An 18,626-nucleotide genomic window follows, 5' to 3' on the forward strand; every position below is an offset into this window, starting at 1 on the left:
CCCCAAGTCAAATGGGGTGGCTGGCCACCATTTATTGGGTGGTTCGGCCACCCAGTTTTTTTTTTTTTTTAGGTGACGTGGTGCTCTGTTAGAAAATCTAACAGAATCTTGACGGAGATACCAAGTGAACTTATTTGCTTACTATAAATACTATTTGTAATATTTTTAAAAATTTAAGTGGCTATGTGATTTCGGTGCAAATCATGATATATTTAACCCATTAATTAATGTGCTGATCAAACGAAGAGAATGTGGAAATTTTGTCCAGTACTCCAATGCAACATATCTAGATGTAGTGTACTGCGAAGCAGTGTAACAAACCAATTTGATAAAATGGTGGTAGCATAAAGATCATTCAAATGGATGCGCTACGGTCCAAAAATCCAAAATTATTGGCTCAAAATTAAGAAACATATTTTTCTTCCATTTTTTTTTTTTTTTTTAAAGATAAACCTAAAAAATAAGAAAAATGTTACAAATGATTCTGCCCTCTCTGCCGTCCTTATGCTATATATCGGTTAACAAATTTAATAGTTAATTTACAAAATAAATAAAAAAGAGGTTAATATATTTTACTCAAACTACAATTCAATTAACAATATTCTTCAAAACTTTTAATTGTGATAATGTATTCCTCAAATTATCAAAAATTATCAATATTTATGGCCAACAAAAAGACAAAAAAGAAAATAAATTATTGTCAAAATGAGAAAAATACACTGAAAATTGGAGAAAAAAAAATTATATATCTTTAAAAAAAAAAACAAAGGGTCTGAATTGCAGACCATTCTTTTGGTCTCCAAGCTCGTTGTGTTACTTTTGTACAGTACTGTACTCTCTCCCTCCGCATTTCGAATAAATTCTCTCTCTTCCATCGTTTCAAGTCTAAAGGCTTCGTCGGCCAAGCAAGATGGTAAAACATCCCTCCCTCTTTCAAACCCATTTGGGTTTTTTACTCGTATATTTAATTCTTAATCTCCAGACATAAATCTGTGATCTTTCATGCTGCATCTTGTATATCTTTTCCTTCCCAAAAAAAGAAAAAAAAAAAGAAAAAAAAAAGAGCAGTTAAGCTGTGAATTTCAATGTGCATTGATGCTATTCTTTCCCCGACTTTGGGTTACATCTTGCAGACTAGCTTCTGTAGCTTATTGATTGTTTTAGTACTTTTCTGGGCTCCTCCGTTTCTTGGTACTGTTTAGACTGGTTGATTGTGTAATGATCAATTTGGTGCTTCATGGTTCCTTTTTGTATGGGCCTTTGCTCATGATAGGATTTTATAGTTACCCACAGGAAAATGAGAATTGTTGTGTCATTAATTTCTTGATTATTTGATGTAGATGCAAAGTAAGATAATCAGGCACTTGCATTTGAAGCTACTTCTAAAGTTTGTGTTATGGGCTTTTTGGTCGCTTAATCTAATAGATTTGGTGTATATTTCTTGTCCATTGGATAGCAAATGGTGTATATTGTGTTTGGAATGACGTTAAGTTACAATTTCATTGTTTAGAAAGGAGCCACCATGGAACAAAAGAAAAAAAAAAAAGGATTTTATTGGAAACAATCATGGATGATTTGGGTTAAAGCCTTTAATTCATATTTATGATACCCTTTAAGTGGAATGGCTATGGCAGTTCGAGGGGAGGTGTCAAGCCTGTAAAAGGGTCATAATAGCAGGAGGTGATGTTGTAAAAGAGGTTAGAGTTTCTTACCTAAAGAGTATCTGATATAGGGATTGGGTTGCATGTAGTTTTGAGTGATTTTGGATCTGAATGCTATGTTAACAGTGTAAATGTTGCTTGCCTGCAGTTTGCTCCTAGGTTTTTGGATTGGTATGCTATGTTAAGCTCATTTTGTTGAAAATCTTGAAATTGACACCTGAACATGGTTCATTGAAGAGTACTAATTGACCCTCTTATTTTTTCTATGTTTGCTCAGCTATATTTTGAACCATCTAAAAAAATTGGTATGCTTTATTTTGCTTGAATGAGATATTCAATTCATTAATTTGAAATTTCAGTCATATTGGTTAACTGTAAATGAAGCAATGATTTTAAAAAATGGCTTCAATGGCTGCTTTTTTTTTTTTTCCTTTTCTTTTAGAACAATATATATATATATATATATTTTTTTTTTGACATATTAGCAACTCTTGATAAGTTGTACACGGAATTGAGAATAGGAGATGGATAAAAAGGAAGAAGTTGGATATAATTTATCTTCTTTTTTCTTTTTCCCCTTCATTTGCCTTCAATCATGGTGCTATCATATAATGTTGAGCATATATGTAACCGAATCAAAACAAATGTTGAGCATATATGTAACTGAATCAGAACAAATGTTGAGCATATAGGTAATAGTTGAATAATTTTGCTATGCTTTCACAATATGTTTGAATGCAGAGTTCTGGTATCTGTTATGCAGTAAGTTCTACTTAGCTCCCGTACCTGTTGTGTGACAACGAAAAATGATTCTCTCTATATGATTATGAGATTTTGGGTAATTTTCGTTAACTCGGTAACTGATTCAAGGGTCTTCAGATAATTGCTCGGATGTTTGCAAATAATTTTGTTTAAATGAAATTAGTACCTTGTTCGAATTGAATCTGTAGACAAAAGAAAAAGATAAAGGCACTATTTGTGTTTTATTTTTGAACTTTTGAAACAATATTCTGCTTTGATTTTAATCACCAATGAGAAATCATGCTGTTAGTTGAATATACTATTATTGTTATAATGCAACTTTAATGTCAATATTATTACACCCTTGGGTAAGATTTTCATTGAGACCTTTGGCTTTAATAAGCACCTTATATCTTGTAGAAGTGGGTGCAAGTTGAGAATCGCTTTGATGAATACATGTATCTGGTTGCCTGGTTTCTTTAGGCATGCACCTTGCCTGCGATAATTTCTTCCCCCCAGCTCCAAATCATTACCAGTTAGCAATGAAAAAGGGTGATAGTTTCCAAATCATTAGCAGTTAGCAATGAAAGGGTGATAGTTTTGGATGAATTGAATGACACTATTATGTCTTCTACTCTTCTTATATAAGTGCTCTCTTGTCAAGACCTCCCGCCATCATTTCATTGACCTTAAAGCTCACTTATCTAATTCTAACCTTTTGGTTTTGAGTCCTTTTCAATCAGATGATAGATCACTATTGGATTGCTTTCATTATGGTGGTTTCATGGCTTTTGGGAGTTTTAGATGCCAGTGCTGGTGATGCTGATCTGCAGTATAGGTAATTTTTTTTCCATTTCCTCCTAAATTTTCTTTGAAGGTTTTATGGTGCTATAGCTTTATTGTATTCTTTATGTGGAGCTTCATCAATCAAGATCTCTTTTTCTTTTTCTTTGAGGTTCATTTGAGGTTCTTACATTAAGATCCCGTGTTCTTTTTCTTCTTTTGCTGCAGGAAGAGAGAGGGGTGGGGGGTGGGGGGAGCTTTCTATTTGCATGTAATTATGCCCTTGTTTTTGTGCCGTTCATCCACGCTTATTTCCTTACTCATTTTATTCTCTAGATATAATGAAAATAAGAGGCTTGATAACCAAAATGTTCCCACATGTTCTCATCATTCTTTTAGAACCCCTAATATATAAGCCTTGTTAGACTTATTTTGCCTACCTGAAACCCTTCTATAACTAGATGACTCGATTTTTTCAAAAATTGGTAAAGAACCAAACCAAAGCATCAATTGGCTTGATTAGCGCCCAGAAAAAAGAAAAAAGGAAAAAAAGAGAAAGGCTTGATTGGCCAACTAAATGGAGCATGAGTAGAGAAAAAATCTTTTATGGAATATATATTATCTTAGGTTGTGTTTGTTTTGGCGTAAAACATTCCCCCACTTTCTAGTGTTTGGTGTGGGCACAAAAATGTTGATCAACAAAATGATTTTTGTGTCTAACTACAAATTTGTCATTGTAAGGGTGAAATGGCTTACGCCTCTCACAAGGTGGCTGTTCGCCGGAGGCTCCCCAGGGGGAGGCAATGAGTCTGGGATCGTTGCTTCCTGTTGGATAGGAAGGTGTTGAATGTGTGCCGGTGATGGAGTTTATTGGGCCTGGATTAGGCACAGACAGTACCTCAGAAACAGATGGGATGGAGGAATTAGGGTCAGAGAAGGATCCCTCCAGCTGGGTAGTTGAAAGCTACCTCAAGTTTTGCCCTAAAATTGGTGTATCTGATGAGGGGAAAAAGGAGGAGTTGGTGGGTTTGTTCAATTCTATTGAAGCTTCTAGAGTGCAGTTTGATTCTAATTTGGGAGGCTTTTATGCCAATGATCTTGCTCTTAAAGGATTTAAGGAGCTAAAGGAGTCCGGTTGTTCTCGTATTATTGACAGGGGCCAGATGGAAACTATGCAAGGTAGGGGTCGATTGGTGGATTATGAAGCTTAACATCGTCACATGGAATGCAAGAGGGTTGAATGCCCTCAAAAAAAGGCTGAGGATTAGGGGTCTCTTGAAAGAATGGAAACTAGATATAGTGTGCTTGATTGAGACTAAGATGGAGGCTATTTCCCGTGAAGTGGTCCATAGTTTTTGGGGAGGTCAACATGTGGGGTGGATGTATAAGGGGTCTAATGGTTTGTCGGGGGGGATGTTACTGATATGGGATAGGAGGGTGGTTGAGTGTAAGGAGGAGTGTGTGGGGCATTTCACCCTGGCATGCTCCTTTCAAAATGTGGAGGATAATTTGGTTTGGGCGTTTGGGGGGGGTGTATGGCCCGAATGATGATGTGGAGAGAAGGGTCCTTTGGGAAGAGCTGGCTGGTTTGATGAATGTATGGGAGATTCCTTGGTGTATTGGTGGGGATTTTAATATTGTCCGGTTTCCTAGTGAGCGCTCTAGTCTCTTATTATTCTTCTGGCATGATGGATTTCTCGGACTTCATATCAGAGAACAATTTGGTGGACATTCCGATGATGGGGGGTCAATTTACTTGGTCTAATAATCAAGAGAATGAGATTTGGTCTAGAATTGACCGGTTCTTGCTCTCCTCGGATTGGGAAGATCATTAGCAAGCGGTGTCACAAAGAAGACTTCAACGCCTGCTCTCCGATCATTTCCCTTTATTACTGGACTGTGGGGCTCCCTGCAGAGGTAATAAGTGTTTCAAATTTAAAAATATGTGGCTTAAATCCGAAGGTTTTGTTGACAAGGTTAGTTCTTGGTGGGGGTCTTATTCGTTTCAAGGCTTGTCTCGGTTTGTGTTAGCTAATAAGCTGAAATCCCTTAAAGTGGATCTGAAAAAGTGGAATGAGGAGGTGTTTGGTGATATTGGGAGGAAAAAGGAGTTGTTGGGTGGAATTTAGGAGTTGGATGAGTTGGCAGAATTGAGAGGCTTAGTTCAAGAGGAGAAGATTAGAAAGGCGGATATGTCGAAAGAATTGGAGAATACATTGTTGTGTGAAGAAATTCATTGGCGCCAAAAATCGAGAGCTTTGTGGCTCAAGGAGGGGGATCGAAATACTCGGTTTTTTCACAAGGTGGCTAATTCTCATCGAAGGTGTGGAAGCGCTTCGTATTAATGGTGTCTTATTTGACGATCCAGCTGAGGTAAAAGATCACATTGAGCAATATTATCAAAGCTTATACTCGGAACAAAGCACTTGGAGACCTAGAATGGATAACCTGCCATTCTTGTCCATTGATGAGGAGGATAATAGGTGGTTAGAAAGAGATTTTGAGGAAAATGAGGTATGGGAGGTGGTAAAAGGTATGGAGGGTGATAAGGCACCGGGCCCGGATGGCTTTTCCATGGCTTTCTTTCAAGCTTGTTGGGGTGTAATTAAACATGATGTTATGGCGGTTTTTGCTGAGTTCCATCATAGACGTGAACTGGTGAAGAGCTTGAATGCAACTTTTATTTCCTTGATTCTGAAAAAGGCGGATGCGGTGGAGATGAAGGATTTTCAGCCCATTAGCTTGGTGGGAGGGGTGTACAAAATTGTTTCTAAGGTACTCGCCAATAGGATGAGAACTGTTTTGGGTAAGATCATTTTCAACTCTCAAAATGCTTTCATCGGGGGTCGTCAAATCCTAGATTATGTGCTCATTGCAAATGAATGTGTGGATAGTCGTATGAAATCAGGAGTGCCAGGTGTTCTTTGTAAATTGGACTTGGAAAAGGCTTATGACCATGTAAATTGGGACTTTGTTTTGTATTTGCTGCATTAGTGCTGTTTTGGCGAGAGGTGGAGGGCTTGGATAGAGTGGTGTATTACGTTGGTAAGATTCTCCATCCTTGTGAATGGTTCTTCGAAAGGTTTCTTTGACAGTTCGAGGGGAATTCGGCAAGGGGATCCTCTCTCTCCGTTACTTTTTGTGCTTGTTATGGAGGCTTTGAGTAAGATGGTGAATGCGACGGTTGACGAAGGCCTTTTGACTGGATTTTTGCTGGGAGATAGGGTCTTCTCGGAGTTGGTGGTTTCACAACCTTGTCAAATATGCTTCCCGTGTATGTGGGCTGTGCCTCTCTGCGCTTTACTTTATATCATTATTACTTATAAAAAAAAAGGTGTTGGCCATTTTTTAAAGATTGTCTCTGCCTCTCCCTTAGCTCCCTCTCCTCGAACTGTAGCACCACCCAGCCCCACAAAGGAACCCGCGAGCCCCCACCACCCGCTGCAATTGCCTCCATCCATTTTGTGTTGTAGGCTGTAGCCCACCCCACCCCCTCTCTACTTTGCCCTCTCCTCTAGTATTTATTTATTTATTATTGTTGGAACAAGTGGCTCATATTCTACTACTAGCCCAATGGGTGTAATTAGTTTATGTGGGGTTGGGGACAAATAAGTTGTTGGGGATATTTTGAGGTTTTCCAAAGTACTTGTAATTAGGGTTTTCCTATAAATATGTTATGTTGTAACCCTAAATCATTGAATAGAAAAATATAGCCGCACTCTCTCCTGTGGATGTAGGCACATTGCCGAACCACGTAAATCTGTGTCTCAACTCTCTCTTGATCTCTCTTTTTGATTCTATACTATTCATCATTGTTGTGCACGGTAACAACAATTGGTATCAAAGCCTAATTATACGATGGCTGGGATTGGCACATCTTCTGTGAAATTTGAAGTGATGAAGTTCGATGGATCCGGTAATTTCGGGTTATGGCAGAGACGTGTCAAGGATTTGTTGGTGAAACAAGGGATGGTGAAGGCATTATATGGGACGAAACCAGAAGGGATGGCAGACATAGATTGAAAGGAGCTTGAGGCGAAAGCGGTGGCTACTATTCGGCTTTGTCTAGGAGATGACGTGATGTATTATATCATGGACGAATAATCTTCGACGGCAGTTTGGTTGAAACTGGAAAGTCGGTATATGTCAAAGTCGTTGACGAACAAGCTCTATCTAAAGCAGCCGTTGTACGGCTTGAAGGTGGTGGAGGGCTCGGATCTGAGCCAACACATCAACACATTTAATTAGATAATTGGAGATTTGAAGAGGGTTGATGTGAATTTCGAAAACGAAGACAAGGCGTTGATGCTATTGAATTCACTCCCAACTTCTCCTACGTATGAGAATTTGGTTACAACTCTGACATGGGGGAAAGAGTCCTTGGAGTTAGAGGACGTTACAGGAGCCCTGTTGGCTTTTCATTAGAGGAAGAAAATCAATGATGAAAGTTCTCAAGGAGAAGGGCTAGTTGTAAAGGGTAACCAAGAGCGTGGAAGAAGCATTAACAAGGGTGGTTCGAATGGCAAGAATTCTCGGTCAAAGTCCAGGAGGAGGAAGGACATCATCTGTTATAAGTGCGGAAAGAAAGGGCACATGAAGCGGAATTGTCCAGACTAGAAGAAGTAAAAGGACGACGAGAATGAAGGTTCCTCAAAATTTGCGAACGCAGTGGAAGACAATTCAGATGATGCTGATGGTGATATGCTTTCTGTTGCATCAAATTCAGAGCATCCTGTGGATTCTTTGGATTCTGGACTCAGCATGTTCGTTTCACGTGACGTCCAACAGAGATTGGTTTGATACATATATGTCAGTTAATTCTGGTATAGTTACTATGAGTAATGGTACATATTGTAAACTTACTGGCATAGGTAATATCATGATTAAGATGTTTGATGGTGTGATTAGAACGTTATGTGATGTTAGACATGTACCAGAAGTGAAAAAGAATATGATTTCATTAGGAACCTTAGACTCAAACGGTTATGGTTATAAGTTTGAAAGTGGAGTAATGAAGGTGACTAAGGGTGCGATGGTAGTGATGAAGGGGCAGAAAAGTTTAAAGAATATCTATAAACTGTTAAGAAGTACAGTTGTAGGTGAAGTCGCCTCTGTGGAGTCTGAGTTTGATTGTACTATTTTGTGGCATATGCGGTTGGGTCATATGAGTGAGTGGGGCATGTTGGAGCTTTATAAGAGAAATTTGTTGAAATGTGTTAAAACGTGCAAGCTTAAATTCTGTAAATTCTGTGTTCTGGGAAAGCAGAATCGAGTACAATTCAAGACAGCCACACATAAGACAGAGGGCATTCTTGACTATGTTCATTCTGATGTTTGGGGACCAGTGAGGACAGCGTTACAGGGAGGACATATGTATTTCGTGATCTTTATTAATGATTTTTTCAAAAAGGTTTGAGTCTACTTCATGTGGCACAAATCAGAAACGTTTGCCAAGTTCAATTTGTGGAAAGCTGAAGTGGAGAACTAGACTGGGAAAAAGGTTAAGTGCCTAAGGACAGATAATGGAACTGAGTACACAAACGACAAGTTCTGAGATTTCTGTGAGCAGCATGGTGTAAAGAGACATTTCACAGTACGCAAGACACCACAACAAAATTGTGTGGCGGAAAGGATAAATAGGTCTATTGCAAAGAGAGCACGATGTCTCAGGTTGAATGTTGGACTTGCAAAGATTTTCTGGGCAGATGCAGTGAGTATGGCATGCTACTTGATCAACAGGTCATCGAGGGTAGCACTTGATGGGAAAGTTGCAGAGGAGGTGTGGACAGGTAATGAGGTAGATTTGTGGCGTCCCATATTGTCTGGGCATAGAAAAGATGATGTGTTTATATGGAATTTACTCTCTCTAAATGGTATAAGGCCTTTTGGGGGTAAATCCAATAATAAAACCGTGCGGGCTTGGTCAAAAGCGGACAATATCATACCATTTGGAGTATGAATGTTACATATGGTATCAGAGCCATAGCCCAACCTGAGATGGGGGGAGTGTGCACAAGCCCACATGAGAGTTGCCAGCAAGGACGCTGGGTCCTAAGAGGGGGTGATTGTGACGTCCCATATTGCCTGGGCATGGAAAAAATGATGTGTTTATATATAATTTACTCTCTCTAAATGGTATGAGGCCTTTTGGGGGTAAATCCAATAATAAAACCATGCGGGCTTGGCCCAAAGTAGACAATATCATACCACTTGGAGCAGGGATGTTACAAGATTACTCTGGTTTGAGAGTATTTGGTTTTCTAGCCTATGTGCACATACCTAGTGAAGAACGATCGAGTTTGATCCAAAGTCTAGACAGTGTGTCTTTTTCGGATATGGGAAAGGGGTTAAGGGTTACAAGTTTTGGGATCCAAAGGCAAACAAGACGGTGATTAGTAAAGACGTGGTATTTGATGAAAATTCCATGTTGAAGAGTACTCAGGGTAAAGAGAAGTAGGTGCTAGAAAGCAGTAGCAGTGATAAGCAGGTGGAGTTAGAGACTCTTGTGTAGGAGAACACTTCTCAGGGTACAGAGACCTCTACTTCAGGAGTTAAGGAGCATCACACTATAGCCACAGACAGGCCTAAACGCACTATCAGGCCACCAACCAGGTATGGTTTTGAAGACATGGTTTCTTATGCTCTTGTCATCAGCAGTGGAGATCCTACTACTTTTTAAGAGGCTAGCAATAGCCAAGAGTAGAGCAGATGGGTGGGTGCTATGGCGGAAGAGATGGAGTCTCTACATAAAAACCAAATGTGGGATTTGGTGAAGCTTCCATAGAAGAAGAGGGCGATAAGGTGCAAATAGGTGTTCAAGAAAAAAGAAGCAGTATCAGAAAAAGGGGGAGAAAAGTTCAAGGCTCGCTTAGTAGCAAAGGGTTATTCACAGCAAAAAGGGGTTGATTATGAGGAAATATTTTTTCCAGTGGCCAGACATACTTCCATCAGAGCGGTATTGGCGTTGGTAGCTCCTTATGATATGGCATTGGAGCAAATGGGTGTGAAGACAGCTTTTCTCCATGGTGATTTGGAGGAGCAAATTTACAAGGAGCAGCCAGAAGGGTTCAGTCAACCTAGACAGGAGCACTTGGTCTGTAAATTGAAGAAATCACTTTATGGGCTGAAGCAGTTTCCAAGGTAGTGGTATAAGTGGTTTGACTCCTATATGATTAGAATTGGCTACAGGAGATGTGAGTATGACTATTGTGTGTATGTGAGGAGCCTTGATGATAACTCATTTATTTTTCTGTTACTGTACGTGGATAATATGCTTATTGCAGCTAAGAGTATAGTGGAAGTTAACAAACTGAAAGTTTTGTTGAGTAGAGAATTTGACATGAAGGATTTGGGCGTAGCCAAGAAGATTCTTGGGATGGAGATTCGCAGAGACAGGGATGCCAAGAGATTGTGGCTATCTCAAGCCGGCTATATGAAGAAAGTGTTGGAGAGGTTTAGCATGGAGAATGCGAAACCGGTAAGCACACCTTTGGCGAATCATTTCCGTTTGTCTGCCTCACAGTGTCCAATGACAGTTGAAGAAACTGAAGACATGTCTAAGGTCCCATATGCCAGTGCAGTGGGGTGTCTGATATATGCTATGGTATGTACCAGGCCAGATTTGGCTCATGCAGTCAGTATGGTGAGCAAGTACATGGCGAATCCGGGGAGATAGCACTGGGATGCAGTCAAATGGATTTTCAGATACTTGAAAGGTACTACAGAGTATGACATCACTTTTGTCAGACAGAAGAGTGATTTGTCAGTTGTCGGATATGTGGATGTAGATTATGCAGGGGATCTGGATGACAGGAGGTCGACCATGGGTTATGTGTTCACTTTTGTAGGAGGATCCATATGTTGGAGGTCTATGATCTAATCTACGGTTGCGATGTCCACGATTGAGGCAGAGTACATGGTGGCGGTTGAGGCTGCAAAGGAAGCTTTGTGGCTTACAGGGTTAGTCAGGGAGCTGGGTACTCAACAAGGTGGAGTTCCATTATATTGTGACAGTTAGAGTGCCATTTACTTGGCAAAGAACCAAGTGTATCATGCTAGAACCAAACACATTGATGTGAGGTTTCCCAAGATTAGGGAATTGGTTGCTACAGGTGAATTGTTACTTGAGAAGATTCACACTTCTGAGAATGTAGCAGACATGTTGACGAAGCCTGTTAGCGCAGACAAGTTCAAGCACTGATTGGACTTGACAAATGTCTCCAGGTGCTAGAAAGGAGAGGAGAGAAGGCGGCATCCCTAAACCTATTAGTTCCAGGCGTAGGCCCAATACTTGATTATCTTCAAAGAGGTGAATACTCGCTAAGGTGGAGATTGTTGGAACAAGTGGTTCATATTCTACTACTGGCCCATTGTGTGTAATTAGTTTATGTGGGCCTGGGGACAAATAAGTAGTTGGGGGGTATTTTGGGGATTTCCAAAGTATTTATAATTAGGGGTTTCTTATAAATGTGTTATGTTGCAACCCTAAATCATTGAATAGAAAAATATAGCCGCACTCTCTCCTGTGGACGCAGGCACATTGCCGAACCACGTAAATCTGTGTCTCAACTCTCTCTTTTCAATTGTATATTATTCATCATTGTTGTGCACGGTAACAACATATACAAAAGAGCCTATTACACAAGCTTTAAACTGAAAATGACGCACAGACATCTGTAAATTCCGTAAGCGTTGAAGCTTGCGAAGAATACCCCAAGACCCTCCATGAGAAAAGTGTTTGGAGCACCATTTTCTTCAATTCTATAGTTCCCATTTCATGATCCTCAAAACTCCGCCCATTCCTTTCTCTCCATAAGGACCACATTACACACAAAGGGGTCATCCTCCAAAGGTGCATGACTGTCCGCTTTTCCCTTTGCCCTCTCCAACTCCCCAAGCATTCCTTCAAACTCCTCGGCATCACCCATGTTATACCAAATAGCTGAAGAATCATATTCCATACCTCTACAGCAGCTTCACAATGCACTAAAAGGTGATCAATTGATTTGTCACTCTTCTTGCATATACAACACCACTTCGTCACAATGATGTTTTTCTTTCGTAGGTTGTCCAATGTTAAAATTTTCCCCATAACCGCCATCCATACAAAGAAAGCCACACGCGGAGGAGCTTTACTCTTCCAAACAAGCTTCGACGGGCTGTCCACCGGGGCTGGATTAATCTTCACCTTGTAGAATGACTTCACCTCAAAAAATTTTCTCTTCGAGGGAATCCAACTAATTTTATCTACCCAACTATGCCTTACCTGTTGGGAATACAGCATTTCGAAAAATCTCGAAACCTCCAGTTCCCAATCATGAACAGGCCGAATAAACCTTACATTCCAATAAATAGCACCATTTACCATCTCTATATTCTCCTCAACCCATGCCTCCTTTACACATGCTATATTGAACAAGGCGGGAAACAAATTCTGTAGTTATACCTCCCCACACCAGACATCCTGCCAAAACAAAACTCAAGACCCGGTTCCTACCTCGAAACGCACATGTTGCTTAAACTCATCCCACCCCCTTCGGATGCTTTTCCACATGCCACCCCATACGACCCTCCTACCTCCTTGGAGCACCAATCACCCCTCATCACCTCATATTTAATCTCCACTAATTTCCTCCACCACGCATCTCTTTCATGTGCAAATCTCCACAACGATTTACACAATAAAGCTCGATTAAATTGAATCAAATTCTTTACCCCTAATCCCCCAGCCTCTGTAGGCATGCAAATTTTTGACCAATTTACCAAGTGGAACTTGAACTCGTCACCTTCACCTCACCACAGAAAATCTCTTTGTATTTTTTCAATCCGCTTCGCCACAGTCACTGGAATTTGAAACAGCGATAAGTAGTATGTGGGTATGCTAGATAGCGTACTCTTGATCAACGTTAGTATCCTACCCTTAGATAAACACATACGCTTCCACCCTGCCAACTTCGTCTCCATCTTCTCTATGACCTTATTCCATATAGAGGGGTCCTTATTATGAGCCCCCAAAGGTAGCCCCAAATATATAAACGGCGTCGAATCCACTCCACACCCAAGTATACTTGCCAATCCTTCTACATCTTCCACCTCACCTATAGGAGCAATCACAGATTTTGATAAATTTATTTTCAGCCCTGAAACCGCTTCAAAACACAACAACAAACATCTCAAGTTCTGAAGTTGTTCCACCTTTGGCTCGTAAAAGATAATAGTATCATCTTGTGTATGTGATACAAACTTCCCCAATACTGAATTCAACTGACTAACCAGAACCTTTGAGATTATTTTATACACCCCGCTTACCAGACTAATCGGTTGAAAATCCTTTATGTCCACCGCCCCAGCTTTCTTTGGAATAAGTGCAACAAATGTAGCATTAATGCTCTTCTGAAATTTACCACTATCATGAAATTCCTTGAAGACCGCCATCATGTCCTCCTTAAGCACCCCCCAACATTTCTGATGGAACACCATAGTAAAGCCATCTGGTCCAGATGCTTTATCACCCTTCAATTTCCTCACCACCGCCCAAACCTCTTCTTCCTCAAAATCTCTCTCCATCCACAATCTCTCCCCTTCCACTATGGAATTAAGATTTTCCATCAATGGATCTAAGAATGTGGTTGGTCTCCCCTGACACTGCTCAGAATACAGAGCTTTATAAAAATGAACAATATGATCTTGTATAGCTGCCGGATCCTTGGTCCTACTCCCACCCACCATCATTGCCGTAACCGTGTTATTTCTCTTATCCAAGTTTGCCAACCTATGAAAGAACTTCGTATTCCAATCGCCCTCTTTTAGCCACAATGCTCTAGATTTTTGCCTCCAACTCATTTCTTCGTGAAAAAGTGTCTTCTCTAAGTTTTGGGAACACTCATCTCGCCTAAATGTCTCCTCCTCCGTTAAATCTCTACTTTCTATTATGCTATCCAACCCACCCAATACCTCCAACTCCTTTTTACGTTTTCCTATGTCTCCAAAAACCTCCACATTCCATTTTTTGAGATCCCCTTTCAAAGCTTTCAACTTACGAGCCAACACATAATTGGAGTTACCTTCGAAAGAAGAAGAGGTCCACCAACTCTTAACCTGCTCCACAAACCCCTCCGCTTGTAACCACATGTTTTCAAACCTGAAGGGTATACGACCCCTTCTTCCAGTTCCACACTCCAATATCACTGGAGAGTGATCTGATAATACTCTAGGCAATCTTTTTTGGCAACATCTGGCTAGCGCTCCTCCCATTCTGCAGAAATCAAAAATCTATCAAGTCTGGACCCTGCACGCCTATTAGACCATGTGATCCGCCCTCCTACCATTGGAAGATCGGTAAGCCCATGCTTGAAAATAAAATCAGCAAAAGCGGTCATTGCTTGCGTTTGTCTTGTAGCCCATAATCGTTCTCCAGGGTTGCGCACGACAATAAAATCCCCTCCCACACACCAAGGTCGATCCCACACATTCATTACACCTCCCAGTTCATCCCAAAAATTGCTTCGGATACTAGCATCATTTGGCCCATAAACACCCGCAAAAGCCCATTCAAAATTTTCTGTGACACTTCGGAAGACACATGCTACTTCAAAATGCCGTACACATTCCTCAACCTTCTCCACCACTCGTCTATCCCACATTAATAAAATACCTCCGGATGCACCCGTAGCTCTCAAGTATAGCCAACCAACATGATTACACCCCTACACACTCTGAATCACCTCAATATTAATTACCTCCATTTTTGTCTCCTGTAAACACACAATATCCGCCTTCCACTCTCTTAGTCTCCTCCTAATCTTTACTCTTTTCTCCGGCTCATTCATACCTCACACATTCCACGAAATTATTTTTGGCTTCATTAACAAGATTTTCCAGCCCTCCCTTTTACATTCACTTTACGCGATCCCTTCACATCATAGTTCACTGTGCTTTCCAATCGCTTTAATTCACGATTACCTCAATAACCCACTTTATCATTCCCTTGTTGACCACTGCCCCTTCGCCCATTTGCTCTATTGGTCTCAATGGCAGTAAACAGTGCCAGCAACTCCTCCTCATGCCCATCACACTTGAGTCCCAATTCTTGACAAAATTCTAGCACCCGTTCTAATACCCAATCCGGAGAGATAGATTGAGTTTCTCCCGCTTCCATAATGGCTAGGGGTGGAATATCTTCTGCCTCCCCCATTTCATCTAGTAGTCCGACCCTTTCTATTACTGCACCAACCCCCTCACCATTGTCCAGACACTGCTCGGCCTCCCTCGCCTCTACCATTTCTTCAACTTCCCCACCTTTTGACTGCTCCGTAGGTGTCACCACAACCGAACCCGCCTCACTAGTAGTTTTTGCGCTGCCGGGTTCCTTAGCTGTCGCTTGTATGTCTCTGGCGGTCTTTCCGGCAAATTTGGGCATTTTCAAAAGCTTACTCATGAACTGACCCATAGCTTCAATAGCTCCCAACAGTTTTGTGCTCCCTTCTTCGGCTCTGTCTGCGTCAGTCTCACCTTACTCAGCTACCCCTGTTGCCGCCTTGCCTCCTGGCGCCGTCTCTGGTGCCATGAAAACGAAGTCGATAGGGTTTGGGCCTTCTCTAATGCCATCTTCGGCCATCTCTGTCTTGTTTTCAACCTGCCCATCTTGTCCTTCCTTCTCATCGGCGTGTTCTATGCCAAGAAACTCATTTAGTTGCTTCGGCATCCCACTCCAATCAATCGCCGGCGATTCTGCAGTCACCGGTTGGTACGTGTGGTCCTTCTCATTGGCATGTTCTGTGCTGAGAAACTCCTTCAGTTGCTCCAGTGTCCCACTCCGATCAGTCGCCGGCGATTCTGCAGTCACCGGTTGGTACATGTGGTCCACTGTTTTTGGGTGCCATCTTTTGGTTCTAGGTGGGTACCAGCGTACGTATATCTTACAATATCTATTGATTATCTGAAGTCTTGTGGGTTTGTCTACTAGTCTCCTCTAGTATTGTAGCCCCTCACAGTGCCCCCACCCTCCCTTGGTCTCCCCCATTCCAAAAGAAGAAAAAAAGGCTCTCCTTCTCCCATTGTAGTACCACCTTTCCCGTTTATGGGTTCTTTTAGATCGAATTATTGACGACAGTATTTCGCTGTGTTAGGCAATTAAGAGTGGTTTTCAGTTGCAATAGGAAATAGTATTTGCACTGACCAAACGGAAAACATTTTTAATATTTTCAGGCTCTCAATCAAATAATGAAAAATCAGTGATTTTCCGCAAAAATATTTGACTATAAATTTTACCTATAGAAATCATTGTGTGTCAAAACAAACGCAGCCTTTTTTCTCTACGCAAAACAAGCGCAGCCTTATATGTCATAGTTTATAGGTTAATAATTTAGTGGAGAAACAACTGTTAATCTATTTATTCCTTAAGATGAAAGGCAGCTTCACAAATAATTTCATGAAACCTTTATGTTGTGGTGGCTTAGTCTAGAGTTTTGAAATCTTGCTACCTTGTCTGGACTTATGTGTGGGCCAAAATATAACATTGGCTCCTGATCTATAATTTCATGAATCCCTGAAGGACATAGCTGGTCTTTAATGGCCCTCTCACCTAAAGTATGCTCTTCAATAGCTATATTACGAAGCATAAAACAATTTTGTGAGTGGAAGATTGACCAAAACCTAGGCCCCACATAAGGTATTCAAATAATAACTATAAAAAGAAATTGCAAACAGGGATTTCAAACCATGTTTATAGTTTTCTAATATGGTCCATGTGGTAAAACCACGGGTGGGTGATCTCAAATAATGGAAGACACAAATACTCTATCCACTGTCTAGTTTTTCTGTAGGGTTGAGGAATAATGAAGAGCTGTTAGTGTCCCACTTATTATTTGTGTAAGTTATACGTTTTTCAATTTGCAAATGATTGAGTGCCTCCATAACAGTCGCAAACAATAATGGCGATAAATAATGAGTCCCCTTGTCTTAGTCCACGAGAACTCTAAAGAATACAAGTGGTGAACCATTAATAAGAATGGAAAACCACATTGTAGAAATACAATGCGCTGTCCAATCTCTCTATTTCTCTCCAAATCCACATCTTTTCAACAAATATATCAAGAACTCCAAATTAACATGATCATACACACCTTCTCCCAAGTCCAATTTACACAGCACTCCTAGTTCTTCAGATTTAATCTGACTATCCAAACATTCATTAGCAACTAGAACTGAATCCAAAATTTGTCTACCTTTGATGAACACATTCCTGATTTTAACTTGTTCACCAGGACCGTGGAGATAATCTTTGCAAGCGTCATATCATAGTGATAGATTGGTGTTATAAGTGTAAAAAAAGTTGGAAAACTCTGGATCATTTGTTTCTTCATTGTCTTATCGTCAGGAGAGCTGTTGATTATGGTTTTTCAAATGTTTGGAGTAGAGTGGATTATGCCTAAATAGGTGGTGAACCTTTCGGCGTGTTGGAATAGGGAGGTCGGTCAGAATGACAACATTATTGTTTGAAATGCAATTCCTTCTTATTTTGGTGCATTTGGGGAGGGAAGGGGGGGGGGGGGGGGACCTATCTTCCAAAAACCTTCGCTACCGCTTTATCCCGTCTCTCTAGCTATGTAGATTTATGTTGTCTTTTTTATTATTCTTGATTTGCTTGATGTTTTCTTTTGTATACTTCCTCTGTACTTGGATTGCGCCCCTGGTGTGTCTAATGAATTTCTTTTCCTTATTAAAAAAAAAAAAAAAAAAAAAAATTATATGCACGTCCACTAACTAAGAGGCTAGAAATCCTTAATGTCCACAACACCAGCCTTTTTTGGGATAAGGGAGACGAATGTTGCATTAGAACCCTTCTCAATCTACCATCTACTATGAAGTTCCTTAAAAAACTGCCAAGATGTCCTTTTTCACAACCTCTCAGCACTCTAGAAAAAAGCCATAAAGAAACCATTAGGACCCGAAGCCTTGTCACCATTCAATCCCTTACCACCTCCTACAATTCATTCTTCTCAAAATCCCTTTCCAATCAATTTCTCTCATCCTCATCGATGGAAAGAAATGACAGCCCATCTAATTTGGGTCACCAACTAAACTTTTTAGCATACAACCTCTTGTAGAATTGCACTATATGTTCCCTTATTTCTGTAGAGTTAGAATTCATAGACCCATTAATAACTAAAGAGTCCACCAAGTAATTTCTTCAATGAGAATTTGCCACCTGATGGAAATTTTGTGTTTTTATTCCCCTTCCGCCTTCCTTACTCCACCATCTGCAACTTTTTTTTTTTTTGATAAGTCACCATCTGCAGCTTTGCCTTAGTTTCATTGACACCTTCCCTATTTCTACACCCAACAATGCTTTTCTGCTCAAAATATTTCACCACCTTCCTCATATGAGAGACGCAGTTGCCCCGCCCCTTACCTTCTCAACCCTCCGGGATGATAATGGAA

At 40.6% G+C, this 18,626-nt stretch overlaps 1 protein-coding gene across 3 annotated transcripts in view; it reads left to right on the forward strand.

Annotated features, from left to right (window-relative positions):
• The first annotated feature begins 792 nt into the window (after positions 1–792).
• Positions 793–18,626, forward strand: part of LOC132176631 (Per1-like family protein) — a 36,645-nt gene continuing 18,811 nt past the window's right edge. For 2 of the 3 annotated variants that reach the window (XM_088514651.1, XM_059588891.2), the window contains exons 1-2: positions 793–913; positions 3,146–3,240. In XM_088514651.1, coding sequence (XP_088370777.1) covers positions 3,207–3,240 — 34 coding nt within the window. In that variant the 5' untranslated portion in view covers positions 793–913; positions 3,146–3,206. Of the gene's footprint in view, positions 914–1,634; positions 1,698–3,145; positions 3,241–18,626 lie in introns of all 3 variants that reach the window. The other variant, XM_088514650.1, reaches the window with a different exon arrangement.

Source organism: Corylus avellana, chromosome 3, assembly GCF_965113065.1.
Source record: "Corylus avellana chromosome 3, dhCorAvel1.hap1.2, whole genome shotgun sequence".
Classification (NCBI taxonomy): Eukaryota; Viridiplantae; Streptophyta; class Magnoliopsida; order Fagales; family Betulaceae; genus Corylus; species Corylus avellana.